At 34.4% G+C, this 17,272-nt stretch overlaps 1 protein-coding gene across 1 annotated transcript; it reads right to left on the reverse strand.

The window, feature by feature from the left end:
* Nucleotides 1–845: 845 nt before the first annotated feature.
* Nucleotides 846–12,159, reverse strand: LOC139486743 (large ribosomal subunit protein uL30m-like). The gene is made up of 3 exons (XM_071271675.1): nucleotides 12,120–12,159; nucleotides 2,282–2,536; nucleotides 846–1,295 (listed from the first exon to the last, which is right to left on the reverse strand). The coding sequence occupies exons 1-3, from the start codon at nucleotides 12,135–12,137 to the stop codon at nucleotides 891–893; spliced, it is 678 nt and encodes a 225-aa protein (XP_071127776.1). The 5' UTR covers nucleotides 12,138–12,159; the 3' UTR covers nucleotides 846–890.
* Between the last annotated feature and the right edge of the window lie 5,113 nt (nucleotides 12,160–17,272).

Here is a 17,272-nt window from a genome sequence, read left to right on the forward strand (position 1 = left end):
AAATTTCATCAAATTCAGTTGAGACAAACTTAAGTGAAGAGAACAGAAACGAAAAAAATCAGCAATTTTTCCATTTGTAAAGGGCATAACCCTAGAAAGGTAATCAAAGTGCTTGTAAGCACTTCATGGTAAAGATTGCTTTAATTTATCAGTTGATAGTAAATTGAATATTTTTATTTTTCAAAGAAGATTTTATAAAGCATTGGTTTTAGGTGATTCAACTACCATTCTGGACAAAGAAAGATAACTCCAATTTTCAAAAAAAGATTTTTAAAGCATTCATTGTAATTGATTCAACTATAATCATGGACAAGGAAGATAACTCCAATTTGAACAAAATTACTTGATTGATTTTTTGAAATTGTTCAGCAATCTTTCCATTTGTAAAACGGCATAACTCTAGAACAGTAAAAGTGACGGCATCAAAATTCGAACCTTTTCTGTATATTAATGTAGTATTAAGCATTGTGTGTAAGTTTTATAACATTTGGTTGAGGCAAACTTAAGTAAGAGAATTGAAACAAAAATTTTTACAAATTTTCAATTTGTAAAGGGGCATTACTCTAGAACGGTTAAAGTGAGGCCACCAAAATTCAAACATGATATGTATTTAGTGGTAATTGGTATTTTGTATAAGTTTCATAACATTTGGTTGAGGCAAACTAAAGTTAGTGAAACTGACAAGTGTAAAACTTAAAGCCCCCTCCGCTATGGCAGGGGCATAAAAAGAGGAATTTGCACCTGTACATGGAAACATCAAAGAGAGAATATGGCTGCATCAGGAAAATGCTACCATCCTTCATAAGACCTTTAGCATATGATGTAATAGACTAAATAAGAGCTACTGATTTTTTAATTTTATTAGAACTTTCAGCAGAATAAGAATATTATTAATACCAATCCTTCCTTTTACCACCCATGGCTTTATCTCCAAAATATCTATGCTCTTTCTTATCTTGATTATATTCATACACATGTTCCGGAGTGAAAAATTCAGAATTAATATCCCAATTATCCAATTTATTCCTGGCATGTTTTTTCAGTTCAAGAAAATCCATCTCCCAGATATTGGATTTTGGTTCTTTATCTATTGTTATAGAACCTTCATTCGTAGATTCCAATTTTTTCTTCACAATGAATTCCCCATTGTCTTGTAAATTACAGTGTTCGAAATCTTCTTCTGATTCAGGTAATCCATACGGAAATGTAATAGGTGTAATTTTGATCATATGTGCCACTGATTTTAAGTCTTTGTTTACACTTGGTGTATTCTTCAGTACTACTTTCTTGTACAACTAAAAAATAAAACATGACATGATGGTATTCTCATGTGTTACAACCTAACAATGATAACAAAGAGCATTATGGGTAATATGATTGGTCATAAACTGAAATAAAATAAAATGACATTGGTTGAACACTTATTATTTTTGCAAATTGTAAGGATAATTCTTATTGGTTACAGTTCTGAAAATGTCTTCTGAATCTTTTAAATTAAGATGACCTTCTTCTATAGTTCAATGAATAATTTACAGGTAAAAAATAAACAGCTGTTGTCTACTCTATGGTTGGGTTGTTGTATCTTGGACACAATTCTCCATTTCCATTCTCAATTTTATGAGGCATACAAATGTACCTATATTATTATGTGTTGTATTTCATATTGTTATTTAAAGTATGCCATATACAGGTTAAACATATTTATTAATAGTCGATTGGGAAACAAGTAATTACAACTTATATTAATGCCTTTCCACTTTGCTGGTGGCTCGAAATCTAAAAGGGTGTCTTTAACATGCAAGAGATATTGTTCTATCTTAAAACAGTTTTATGCCATATACATGTATATCATTATACATGTACATTGTTGCTAGTTATATATACATGTATATCATTATACATGTACATTGTAGCTAGTTATATATACATGTATACTATGTACAATGTAATATTTACCATGGAATGCAACAATAACTTACATGTATAAACATAAATGTACAATATTCTATCAAATTGCACTTTTGAAATAAAGTTTTAAATCATTCCATTAAATCCATATCATCATTGTAAAAAAAATATATAAAGTTTGTCATTTGCTTGGTCATGTTGGTTGTTGTTCTGCCTTATGTCCAGCGGAAAATATTTAAAGCTTGATAAGGACAAGATTCCACTAAAAATTCAAAGATGACTGTCCAGAGGCTAATGAGCATATAAGTGAGTACCAAAAGACCTTATTTAAAATAGACTAGTTATAACTCTTCTAGGACCAGGTTTTAACTACCTTTGTATCTAGTCCATATTTTTCACAAATTTCTTTCTCCCAGTAAGGTCTCCCAGATAAATCTTTCATTCTCTGTACCATGTGAAGCTTTGATACTTCTTGCTCTTTTTTCACTCTTTCTTCTCTTCCCATATGCCTCTCTACAATTGGTGTAGCCCATGAAAAGTCTTCATCAATTACGGACTGTTTCTGAATCTTTACATGTCTGATTTGACTTTTATTTAATCTTGGTAAACACCTAAGTAGGGCTGACACCTAAATAAATAAAAATATATACTGGTATATTTTTGTTTTTCTACATGTAGGTAGAAAACGTTTCAGATAAACAATTTATAATAAAATTAAACACTAGTTGTACAATGCCCCTTAGAAACATGAAACATACACATGTTATATGATTATCATAGTTTTTTTTTTTAGATTATAGTTCACAATAACACATTATCGCATTTTATAAACTTTTCCTTTGATCTTACTGACTGATAATCTCCTTTCTCAGCACAGTAGAGTAATCGATATGAAAAATTATCACTACAAACTAAGATAGATTTTCTCATATATTCTGTACTGGCTCAAGCGAGAAACCAACAAATAATCTATAATGATCATATTCATCAGTAAAGTGTATAAATTAAATATGTTTTAATATTAGAGAAAAAATGATGAAAAAGAGTAAAATACCAATTGATAAATTTTAGTCTGCCAACTTGTCATGCTTGTCCAACTTATAAACTATAGTAAAATATATATAAAAAAAGAATGTGTCCAAAGTACACTGATGCCCAAATCGCACTATAATTTTATATGTTCAGTGGACCATGAAATTGGGGTATAAACTCTAATTTGGCATTAAATTAGAAAGATCATATCATAGGGAACATGTGTACTTAATATACATGATATAGTTTCAAGTTGATTGGACTTCATCAAAAACATAAAAAACAACCTTGACAAAAATCTTTAACCTGAAGCAGGCCAGACAGACAGGCTAACGAACAAATTGACGAATTAACGGACAGACCAGAAAACATAATTCCCCTCTACTATTGTAGGTGGGGCATAAAAAGAGTAAAAGCCCAATGAATAAATTGAATATTATTAACAGGCTACCATCTTATGATTTAAATGACCACGATAAATACTGAGGAAAACCTTAGAAATGGACCTGGTTTTTTTTCTTCTTTTCTTAAACAAAAAGCGCTACAAAATTTGTTGAGATATTACTATTTAGCGAGTTGCATTGGCAGACCTTTATTCATTGAGATTTACCCTTTTTCATACATGTAAGTAATAAAAGTTGGTAGAAAAGTGGAATGAGTGGTCTTCATACATGTCCTTCCCTTGAGATGGCAGTATCACTTAAAACTCAACTGTTAGTTAAGTTTATCAGAGACATATAATCATATTATACAATTGAGACATTATCATCTTCAGCAGGGGCTGAAGTAAGTGCACAGCTAATCCAGAAAAGTTTTAAATTATCTAAAACATAAAATGCATTTAAATCTTATTTTAAACAAGAACGACACGCTGAAATGTCTCGCCTTCTAATCATTGATATTATGTTGATAGTCCTAAGTATAAAGCTAAGCTTTATTACAACTGTCACCTTAACTTAACATTAACCAAGATAACTAAACAAAGACCAATGAACCTTGAAAATGAGGTCAAAGTCAAATGAACCATGCCAGGCAGACATGTACAGCTAACAAAGCTTCTATACAACATCTATAGTTGACCTATTACTTATAGTTTAAGAAAAATAGACCAAAACACAAAAACTTAACACTGTGCAATGAACCGTGAAAATGAGGTCACAGTCAATAAAACCTGCGCAACTGACATAAAGATCATAAAATATTTCCATACACCAAATATAGTTGACCTATGGCATATAGTATTAGATAAAAAGACCAAATCTCAAAAACTTAACTTTGACCACTGAACCATGAAAATGAGGTCAAGGTCACATGACATCTGCCCGCTAGACATGTACACCTTAAAATCATTCCATACAACAAATATAGTAGACCTATTGCATATAGTATGAGAAAAACAGACTAAAACACAAAAATTTAACTATAACCACTGAACCATGAAAATTAGGTCAAGGTCAGATGACACCTGCCAGTTGGACATGTACACCTTACAGTCCTTCCATACACCGTATATTCTAGCCCTATTGCTTATAGTAACTGAGATATAGACTTGACCACCAAAACTTAACCTTGTTCACTAATCCATGAAATGAGGTCGAGGTCAAGTGAAAACTGTCTGACAGACATGAGGACCTTCCAAGGTACGCACATATCAAATATAGTTATCCTATTACTTATAATAAGAGAGAATTTAACATTACAAAAAATCTTAACTTTTTTTTCAAGTGGTCACTGAACCATGAAAATGAGGTCAAGGACATTGGACATGTGACTGACGGAAACTTCGTAACATGAGGCATCCATATATATACAAAGTATGAAGCATCCAGGTCTTCTACCTTCTAAAATATAAAGCTTTTAAGAAGTTAGCTAACGCTGCCGCCGGATCACTATCCCTATGTCGAGCTTTCTGCAACAAAAGTTGCAGGCTCGACAAAAATTATATAATTTCTAGGGCATGCCTTAAAACTATTCCAGATGTACAAGCTACTGCTATTCTATACTTGAGTAAAATTTAAGCAAAAATTCGGATACAAGTCAAACTGGCACCTATGTCACTGTATGTTATGAACATATATGTACAATGTATGTACTCAGTCTGGTAAATTCCTCTGAATAACCCCTCGAGAGCTGCAAGGGTACAGTAGAATCTATGTACATGTACACTCCCTAAATGCCCTATCGAGATTAACGGGTTGGGAACAAACCCTCTAAAAGGTGGTTATACCTGTATAGAGGGATGAAATTATCCCTCTATAGACGGGTATTTTTGTTTAGACTGGATTTAAATCAAAATAGGACAAAATGGCATTTTCTACTTATTATGGCAGTAACTTGCAACAGTTGATGCACCAATTGATGTACTTAATTGAATATGCACATTCCCAGTTTACTGCTTGTCTGACTAAATATACAATCTATTGTTCACCATAATTGTAATCTGTGATGATCATTAATAGTTATCCCACAAGGACTTGGTGTGTCAGTGTAAGATTTCCCTGATAGCCGGAGGCCAGAGGGTGATCTAACACTGACACACCAAGTCCGAGAGGGATAACTATTTTACATCCCAGCTGGTTTATATTAGAGGAAAAACCATTTACAGTTCATAAAATCTAGTTTAGAATGCCAACAAACACGATGAGTAGATATCAAACAATGTCAACCCCCCCTCTGGCCAATTGACCCACACTATATCGCCACTTTATAAAAAATTGCCCTACTCGCTCCACTTTTGAAAAAGTGTAAAATCAATTTAAACAATCAGTCTGACAACTCAATTATTAATGAAAACGGTTTAAACCCCACTGAATAAAGGTCTGCCAACTCGGCCCACTTATAAAAATATCTTGCTTCCTTTAAATATGTTAAATTACTGTTAGATCGTATCCAGTCGTCCTGGTGGAGTGGTATGTGTCATGGCTTGATATGCTAAAGGTCTTGTCATGCTCGAGTTCCAATCCCAGCATATACACTGGATTTTTTCTACGTGAATTTTGATAGTCTTTATTAATTATAAGTTTAATCATGTTAATAGTGGATTTGATATTCCCACCAAAATTTTACAGAACAAAGGAAAGCATGCATATCTAAGAAACTCAAACTGGGGTGATCCGGCTTAGATCACCCCTGTTAGAACAAAGGAGCTGGGATGTAAGGTAAATTACATCCCAGCTCCTTTGTTCTAACAGGGATGATCTGAGCCGGATCACCCCTATCTGGGCCGGATCACCCCTACAAGATCACCCCAGTTTAAGTTTCTTTGTTATGCATGCTTTCCTTTGTTCTGTAACATTTTGGCGAGAATGTCAAATCCAGTATAAAACTTATAATTAATTATACGGAGTAGACTATCACTCAAAATTCACGTAGAAAAAATCCAGTGTATATGTAGGGATTCAAACTCAAGACCTTTAGCATATCAAGCCACGACACATACCACTACACCAGGAGGAGTGGATACAAAATCACAATAATTAAACATACTTAAAGGAAGCAAGATATTTTTATAACTGGGGCGAGTTGGCAGACCTTTTCTCAGTGGGGTTTAAACCCTTTTCGTTAAATAAATGAGTTGTCAGACTGATTGTTCAATTTGATTTTACACTTTTTTAAAGTTGGGCGAGTCGGTTTCAAGAGTGGGGGGATTTTTTCATTAAGTGGCGATATAGTGTGGGCCGATTGGCCAGTGGGGCGAGTTGACATTGTTTGATATCTACTCATCGTGTTAGGGGGTCATAAAGGGTATAAATCATATAGTAATATATAAAGTATATAATAATGGTTGTGTGGCGTTCTTAACTAGATTTTATGAATTGTAAATGGTTTTTCGTCTAATCTAAAACAGCTGGGATGTAAAATGGTTATCCCATTCAGACTTGGTGTGTCAGTGTAAGATCACCCTCTGGCCTCCGGCCATCGGGATGATCTTACACTGACACACCGCGTCCTTATGGGATAACTATTAATTCCACTCACTTACATGTATGCCTCACTGAACAGAATTTCTATTGTTAGATTAAACATAAAATTTAAAGGTCAACTATCCTTTTTGTTGTTGATGAGGTGTTCAGATAGATATACAGTAGTTTGCAAGTTTTGTCACTTAAGCAGAAAACTGGTCATCCCAATTTTTAGTAAAGTGCAATAATTGATGCATATAACGCTAGAGATTATAGCCAATGAAACCAGAAAATGCCATTCTGCCCTTATTTGCTTTTAATCCAGTCTAAACAAAATAACCCCTCTATAAAGGGATAATTGTATCCCTCAATAGAAGGATTATCCCTCTGTATAATCACCATATAGAGGGTTTGTTCCCAACCTGATTTAAGGAGCATGCTCTATCATGATTAATGGAGATGTGTCACTAACGTACTTTCAATGTTCAATATTTACAAGGACAATCCCCAACCCAACACAAGGGAGTGTTAGGACACTGGGCAGTATCTGTTATTATAATGGAGGAAGCCGAAGTACTCTGAGAGAACCACCAGGTCACTCTGCGGAAACATACAAACCAGAGAGATATCAGTAGATTGATCTCCAGGTCAAAGTCAGGAGCAAGTTTGACCAACCGAGGACCCCAAAGTACCCATTCTAGTTTAAACTCTGGTCTGGGTACCAGAGATGTGCGTGAGAGGTAGTCCAAATAATTATGACCTCTTGAAAAGCTATTATATTTTTTTTCTTTGACGCCTTACATCGACTGCAAAGGTGTTAAAGAAAAACTAGAGGCTCTCAAGAGCCTGTATCGCTCACCTGATTCTACTTGGGTTTTTGAAATCATATAAAAAAATATAAAATTTGGCTAAAAGTGACAACACAACCTCATTTATAAGGAAAGGAACATGTTTAATTTCATTCAAAAGTCCCCCACTGGTGGCCATCTTGGATGACGGATCGGCTACAAAGTAACAACACTTGGTCAGCACCTCATAAGGAACATTCATGCCATGTTTGGTTTTATTCCATTCAGTGGTTCTCTAAAAGAAGTCATTTGTATGCATTTCCCATAGGGTCCTATGTTAAACTAAGTCCCCTGCTGGCGGCCATCTTGGATGATGGATCGGCTACAAAGTAACAACACTTGGTCAGCACCTCATAAGGAACATTCATGCAATGTTTGGTTTTATTCCATTCAGTGGTTCTCTAAAAGAATTTTAAGTCATTTGTATGCATTTCCCATAGGGTCCTATGTTAAACTAAGTCCCCCGCTGGCGGCAATCTTGGATAATGGATCGGCTACAAAGTAACAACACTTGGTCAGCACCACATTAGGAACATTCATGCCATGTTTGATTTCATTCCATTCAGTGGTTCTCTAAAAGAAGTCATTTGTATGCATTTCCCATAGGGTCCTATGTTAAACTAAGTCCCACGCTGGCGGCCATCTTGGATGATGGATCAGCTACAAAGTAACAACACTTGGTCAGCACCACATAAGGAACATTCATGCCATGTTTGGTTTCATTCCATTCAGTGGTTCACTAGAAGAAGTGATTTGTATGCATTTCCAATAGGGTCCTATGTTAAACTAAGTCCCCCGCTGGCGGCCTTCTTGGATAATGGATCAGCTACAAAGTAACAACACTTGGTCAACACTCCATAAGGAACATTCATGCTATGTTTGGTTTCATTCCATTTAGTGGTTCTCTAGAAGAAGTCATTTGTATGCATTTCCCATAGGGTCCTATGTTAAACTAAGTCCCCCGCTGGCGGCCATCTTGGATGATGGATCAGCTACAAAGTAACAACACTTGGTCAGCATCCCATAAGGAACATTCATGCTATGTTTGGTTTTATTCCATTCAGTGGTTCTCTAAAAGAAGTCATTTGTATGCATTTTCCATAGGGTCCTATGTTAAACTAAGTCCCCGGCTGGCATCCATCTTGGATGATGGATCAGCAACAAAGTAACAACACTTGGTCAGCACCTCATAAGGAACATTCATGCCATGTTTGGTTTCATTCCATTTAGTGGTTCTCTAAAAGAAGTCATTTGTATGCATTTTCCATAGGGTCCTATGTTAAACTAAGTCCCCGGCTGGCATCCATCTTGGATGATGGATCAGCAACAAAGTAACAACACTTGGTCAGCACCTCATAAGGAACATTCATGCCATGTTTGGTTTCATTCCATTTAGTGGTTCTCTAAAAGAAGTCATTTGTATGCATTTCCCATAGGGTCCTATGTTAAACTAAGTCCCCCGCTGGCGGCAATCTTGGATGATGGATCGGCTACAAAGTAACAACACTTGGTCAGCACCCCATAAGGAACATTCATGCTATGTTTGGTTTTATTCCATTCAGTGGTTCTCTAAAAGAAGTCATTTGTATGCATTTCCCATAGGGTCCTATGTTAAACTAAGTCCCCTGCTGGCGGCCATCTTTGATGATGGATCGGCTACAAAGTAACAACACTTGGTCAGCACCACATAAGGAACATTCATGCCATGTTTGGTTTCATTCCATTTAAGTGGTTCACTAGAAGAAGTCATTTGTATGCATTTCCAATAGGGTCCTATGTTAAACTAAGTCCCCGCTGGTGGCCATCTTGGATAATGGATCGGCTACAAAGTAACAACACTTGGTCAGCACTCCATAAGGAACATTCATGCTATGTTTGGTTTCATTCCATTTAGTGGTTCTCTAGAAGAAGTCATTTGTATGCATTTCCCATAGGGTCCTATGTTAAACTAAGTCCCCCGCTGGCGGCCATCTTGGATGATGGATCGGCTACAAAGTAACAACATTTGGTCAGCACCCCATAAGGATAATTCATGCTATGTTTGGTTTTATTCCATTCAGTGGTTCTCTAAAAGAAGTCATTTGTATGCATTTCCCATAGGGTCCTATGTTAAACTAAGTCCCCGGCTGGCGGCCATCTTGGATGATGGATCGGCAACAAAGTAACAACACTTGGTCAGCACTTCATAAGGAACATTCATGCCATGTTTGGTTTCATTCCATTCAATGGTTCTCTAAAAGAAGTCATTTGTATGCATTTCCCATAGCGTCCTATGTTAAACTAAGTCCCCCGCTGGCGGCCATCTTGGATGATGGATCGGCTACAAAGTAACAACACTTGGTCAGCACCTCATAAGGAACATTTATGCCATGTTTGGTTCCATTCCATTCAGTGGTTCTCTAGAAGAAGTTCAAAATGTAAATTGTTAACGACGACGAACGACGGACGACGGACGCCAAGTGGTGAGAAAAGCTCACTTGGCCCTTCGGGCCAGGTGAGCTAAAAATATAATAGCCTTTCAAGACGTCATAATAGGGCTCTTCACGGTTAGTTTAGCAATATTGGATAGGGGGCAGATTTTTTTGAAAGAGGTGGAAATACATGTAGTATGAAAGTATGGGAAATCCAAACAACTGCTCTGTTTTAATGATTTTTTCCCGTATTTTTCACACCATTTTTACCTCTATTATGATAATCTGCCCCCTATCCAATAATGATGAAATAACTGTGAAGAGCCCTATTTAGTATTATTTGGACTACATGTATGTGAGAGGGTGAAAATTACCCTTCTGATGTACTGATAATTTTAGCACCCCTGTGAGAATCGAACTCGGGACCTTCAGCACTGTAGCCATTGGTCTTAACCACTGGACAGAGAACTCAAAAAACATAGGACAGAAATTCACAGGACAAAAAGTCACGGACAAAAAGTCATGGACAAAAAGTCATGGACAAAAAAGTAACAATTAATTTTTTCGGATTATTTTCTTTGAATAAAAAACGCTTATTTCTCGAAAAATATTTTTGTACTTTTCTTGAACTATTGTATATTAACCAACTTTGTAAACAAAATTCATCAAAAAATATCAAAGATGATAAAAGTAATTGTTGAAAAAACAAAATGTTAAAGTGGCTTGGCACTTAAAAGGCTCCGACCATGGTGCCAACAAATCTTTCTTTTGCGCAATTAAATTTAAATAAATCATTAAATAAACCTAACGGGAAGGATTGTGCCTGATGTTCATATGATGAAATCATAATCTTTCAGTCAGTTTATTTGAAGTCTGGAGCTGGCATGTCAGTTAACTGCTAGTAGTCTGTTGTTATTTATGTATTATTGTCATTTTGTTTATTTTCTTTGGTTACATCTTCTGACATCAGACTCGGACTTCTCTTGGACTGAATTTTAATGTGCGTATTGACAGTGATTTGTTATGCGTTTACTTTTCTACATTGGCTAGAGGTATAGGGGAGGGTTGAGATCTCACAAACATGTTTAACCCTGCCGCATTTTTGCGCCTGTCCCAAGTCAGGAGCCTCTGGCCTTTGTTAGTCTTGAATTATTCTAATTTTAGTTTCTTGTGTACAATTTGGAAATTAGTATGGCGTTCATTATCACTGAACTAGTATATATTTGTTTAGGGGCCAGCTGAAGGACGCCTCCGGGTGCGAGAATTTCTCGCTACATTGAAGACCTGTTGGTGACCTTCTGCTGTTGTTTTTTTCTATGATCGGGTTGTTGTCTCTTTGGCACATTCCCCATTTCCATTCTCAATTTTATCTTTATTTTTCAAGTATAATGACCCATTTCTTAAACTTTAATATCAATATATGTATTAAAGATCGATGCATTTCTGTCAAAAACTTTATTTTTCATGAACATGATTTGTGCGTTTAGGGGTGTTGTCACTTCCGTTCCAATGTTGAGCTAGTGGTAGGAAAACTATAAAGATACATGTATATTGTACAAATTATTCGGCAAATTGAAATCTCATAATTGTCTTTCAGCACTGCTGTCATTAGGGAATTGTGATTTAGTACCTACAGAACAAATATTATTTCTAGTTTACCCAGCACAATGACGATCACTAAGATGCTTCAAGAATGTTTATAGTGCAGGGATATATATATACAGGCGATCCCCTCTATCTGGTAAATGGCGTCAAAAAGGCGTGCATAATTGTGACTTTTTGTCCTGTGACTTTCTGTCCATTTACCAACTCAAATACCTATAGAAAAGGTCAATCCGGCACCTGTTAATTTTTTTTTCTCGAATTTCAAAGAATTTTCTTTCACCAACAATGACAATGGATATTCAAAGATACAAAAACTGGCTTTAAAATATAAGCATTTGTCCGAATGGTGAAAGTTTAAATCTTGATGTTGTTCTACTGTGCTATATAATTGTATCGTAGCAAAAAAATCATACTTTTGTGAAGTTTGACATGTTTCTCTACCGGAAAATTGTGGGTATCCGGTCGTTCCGGCCCCAAACCGATCCGGCCCCAAGTCAATCCGGCCCAAAGTCGATCCGGCCCAAGTCGATCCGGCCCACGTCGATCCGGTCCCAAGTCGATCCGGCCCCATAATAAAATAAGAAATAGCTATATTGATCTTGGAGAAAATTGTGACACAGTATGAATTTGCAAAAGGTGTCCGATGATGGATGACAACAGGTAAGTGAAGTATTGGAGTACCAGTTAAAGAACTATTTTAAATCGATACGAACATGATTGTTATTGAGTCGTTTGTTGTATAGCAGCTTCAACATATTTTAAAACATGAAGTTTTTTTCCATGATAACTTTAACTCATGGCGATTTCATTTCCTTTTTGTTCATACACAGAATATCTAAATAAATAATTTATTTAGCAGGAGATAGAAACAAACAAGCTGAATTTCAGGACATTGAATCAATTGCACTTGAGGTAACAACAGAAGACAATAAGTGGCTATTTATTGGTGCCTATAAACAACCTAGCATGCCAGACAGTAAATTTAGTACTGACTTTAACTTAACAACAGACAAAGTCATTAAAAAGTATGATAATGTTTTGATAATGGGTGATTTAAACTTCAATATGCTTGATGACAATAAAAGCTCAACTTTAAATGATTCTTGTGATATTTTCTGTATTAAAAACATTATTAATAAAGCAACATGTTATAATAGAAATTCAAAACCAACTCTTCTTGATGTAATTTTAACTAATCAAGAAAATAAATGTGGTAAAAGATGTAATTTTGGATGTGGCTTAAGTGATGTTCACAACCTGATTGGGGTTCAAATAAAATGTGAACGACCTAATATCAAACCAAAATACAGAAAATGTAGAAGTTTTAAAAATTTTGATGTAAATGATTTTTTATCTGATTTGAATGAGTTAAATTGGGATGTTGACCCTCATAATAACATAAATACTGAGTATGAAAACTTCAACAAGAAGTTTATTGAAACAGCAAATAAACATGCACCCTTTAAAGAAAGAAAAATACTATCTAAACAGATACCATACATGAACAAACAGTTAAAATCTGCAATTTATAAAAAGAAAATGCTGTACAACAAATTTCAAAAAATGAATAACAGCAAGACATGGGATGCATACAAAACACAAAGAAATTTTGTCACTAAACTTAAAAAACAATCCATAAATAGATACTTCATAGAACGCTGCACAGGTGGTCCTAAGTCGAAAGATTTCTGGCCAACAGTTAAGCCATTCCTTACAAACAAAGGATGCACCAGCCAAAAAGAAACCATACTGCAGGAAAACAACAAAATCATCACGAACCAACAAGAAATATCTGAAATTTTTAATGACTTTTTTGTTAATGTTGCAAAAAACATTGGTGACAACAACATACAGGTGAATGACAAACACCCAAGTATAGAAGCTATAAGTAATAAATACTCAAATGGGTCAACATCAAATAAACTTATTTTTCAGCCTATAAATGAGGAATTTGTTTCTAAAAGAATTGGTAAAATAAACGTTAAAAAGGCTACTGGTATAGATGGTATATCACCAAAAATTTTACACGCTGCTAAACCTGTAGTGATTAAACCTATCACACAGCTTGTAAATTTATCATTATCCACTTCCATTTTTCCAGACTCATTAAAAATTGCCCAAGTGGCACCTGTTCACAAAAAAACAGTGTTCTTGAAAAGGGTAATTATAGACCAGTTAGTGTTTTACCTGCTATATCTAAAATTTTTGAAACAGCCATAGAAAATCAACTTACTAAATACTTTGATGATATTTTCGACCATTTTCTTGCGGCATTTCGAGCTGGTTATGGCTGCCAGTCAACATTACTCAAAATTTTGGAAGATTGGAAAAAGGCACTGGATAACAATAAATATTTAGCGGCTATATTAATGGACCTTAGTAAAGCCTTTGACTGTCTCCCACATGATTTACTTCTTTTGAAATTGGAAAAATATGGCCTTAGTCCATCTGCTCTGGAATTACTCAAAAGCTATCTGACTGCAAGAAAACAGTGTGTAAAAATAGGCCAGAGTATCAGTCAAATGCAAGATATATATAAAGGTGTTCCTCAGGGATCTATACTAGGCCCTGTATTATTTAATGTTTTTATAAATGATATTTTTCTTTTTGTCAAACACTGTGATTTATACAACTATGCTGATGATAACACCCTCTCAAAAACAGGTACTACTTTGGAATCAGTTATTAAACCCTTAGAGGAAGACAGTAATTCCCTAATCTCATGGTTCTCTTTCAACAAAATGCAGGCAAACCCAGAAAAATTCCAGGCAATTTCCATAGGCAAAAAAACACACACCCAAAATATTACTTTCAACCTAAATGGATTCAACATAAAATGTGACGACGAAGTGAAACTTCTCGGTGTAACAATAGACTTTAAACTGGATTTCAACACTCACATCTCAAATATTTGCAAAAAAGCTGCACGACAACTAAACGTTTTAAAAAGAATTGGCACTCATCTCACCAGACTTTCAAAACTTACAATATACCACTCATTTATCATGTCAAACCTCAGCTACTGTCCTCTTACATGGCACTTCTGCAGTGAACAAAACACAAAGAAAATAGAAAAAATACAAGAAAGAGCACTCAGATTTATTTACGACGACTACACAAACTCTTACAATACACTTCTTGAACAATCTAAGCTACCAGCACTAAAAATCAGAAGATTGAGAACCATGGCATTAGAGACATATAAAATAATAAATAAATCAAGTCCAGAATTCCTACACAATTTAGTAAATATTAAAGAAAATTCATATAACTTCAGGTACAAAGGCATAGCAGATATACCACGGCCAAAAACAACAAGGTATGGTAAGAAAAGCTTTAGTTATGAGGCAGCAAAACTCTGGAACTCCTTGCCAAATGAGGCAAGGAGCTTATCAACTTTTGGCCAGTTCAAAAATTTTATCTCCACCTGGTGTTTTTCAGAAAAATGTACATGCAGTTCTTGTAAATAATGTACTTACTTGCTGCCCCATAACTTGATCTCGAAGCCTGCTGTTTGTTTGCTTTTTTTATGGTTTTATCTTTTTGCAGTTATTTTTATTTTTTATTTAGCCATTTATTTCTTTTGCTTATGCATTACCTTTGCTATAGCTGCATGCAGTCTTTTGTTTGTGCTTAAAGTGTTTAAGTTTGCATGTGCTACTCTTATATAAATACTATGTGCTACTATATATGTGCTGATATTAGACATTTGTTTTAATATATCTTGCTTAGCTTTTATTCTGCATGTGCTATCTATGTATTAATATATATGTGTGATGTCTGTATGTTTGTGTTGTATGTGTATCTAATGTTATTACATGTATGTTTTGTTTATTAATATCAGTCGGTTAAAGAGCTCTTAAGAGCTCATGTTCTTTGTTATTATGTATATATGAAACCCCGACTTTAAATAAAGATTACTTTACTTTTACTTTACTTTAGTCCACTGGAACCTATTAAATTTAACTCATCATAATGACTTGATTAATCAAATCATTAGTCTATAATTGGTTTGTTTATTCAACAATTGTCTGATGATGTGAACTAAGGTAATGCCACTTGTAATCACTTAATTAAATCAAATCCTGATTAATTGATCTTCTGGTTTAGGTTGGTGTATATAATAATTATAAATTGTATTTTTTTTCAGGTAACATCACAGGCTTCTATTTACTTGTTTTTTTTTTTTTTTACAATATCAACAAGGTCTTTATAGATTGATATTTTGTTTGGTGTATATAATAATAACCTATAATGGTTTACTTTTATAAACTGTTATTTGGATGGAGAGTTTTCTCATTGCAATCACACCACATCTTCCTATATCGATATATTTTTCATAAATTTGACAGTATTTTGAATAGTTGTGTGTAGAAAAAACACAAGTTATATGAGTATCCATTACTGTATTCTTTATTGCAAGAAAGGAAATGTTGAGTACATATAACAGAGAAGAATCGCTATAGCAGATGACAAATTTAATAACAGTTTCGTATATTTTTTTTATTGAAGAATTTATTAGACTGTCATTTCAATAATTACTTACTTCCATGTTCTTCATTTACTTCAGTTGAATATTTGTCTCATTGGCAAAAATACCAACTCTACTATTTTGTAACTAATATATATAAAAAAAATACCTTCTACATCATTATTGGTCCGGATGGACAGTTGGTAGACATTCTGTCTTCTCTTTTATAGATAGGATTCGGCAAATCAAACAACATTTCTCAATTTGAGAAATTTTAAGAACTTAAAAGAAAAACAAAGTTTGTATGTATCAGCTTGGGGATCGGGTTGTACCGTTGTGTATGTATGAATAGAATAGAATAGAATATTTTATTTACCAAATTAGGGCCCCAGGAGGGCATATGATACAGACAATATTATTATAAACAGTAACATATGCAATACACACACAGTAAAGATATGTAACAAGTGTTATAAAAATAATAAAATAAAATAATATAACACAGAAAATACACTCAACGAAATAGTAGCAATGTATTATTATTCAATGAATACTATGTTGAAAATGACTCAAGTGCACCCTGTAAGTGTATCTTCACTTTGAGAAGACAAACATGAGGCATTAGTAGTTTGTGCGAAGAAATGTCAATATATAAAAATACAAAAAAATACAAAAAGAACCCAATAAAAAACAAAGCAATTAAGCACTCCCACATTTGACTATGAGGTATACTGCAAATAACAAAGTTTATTTAATAAAGGATATTTAATATGACTTATCTGCAGAAAGCACCAAGAGTCGGTGCTTAAAGGGGAGTCCCTACTTGTACTTAATGCAGATGAGTCAAGCTCCTTAATTATTGAAAATATATTTTTAAAACATATTTCTAAGATTATAGATTCTGTGTCCAGCCAGCAAAGATCATCAAGGGACGGTGCCAAAGAATTTGAAATTCTTCTTATGATCTGTGCAGGCTTAACAGGGTATCCAAATTCATATTAAAGAGTTATAATGAATTAGTTATTGCAGATTAAGTTGTACTTTAATTCTTAAGTATCTTCTATATATTTGTAAAATGCAAATAGTACATTAGGA

The sequence above is a fragment of the Mytilus edulis genome, chromosome 8, assembly GCF_963676685.1.
Source record: "Mytilus edulis chromosome 8, xbMytEdul2.2, whole genome shotgun sequence".
Taxonomy (NCBI): domain Eukaryota; kingdom Metazoa; phylum Mollusca; class Bivalvia; order Mytilida; family Mytilidae; genus Mytilus; species Mytilus edulis.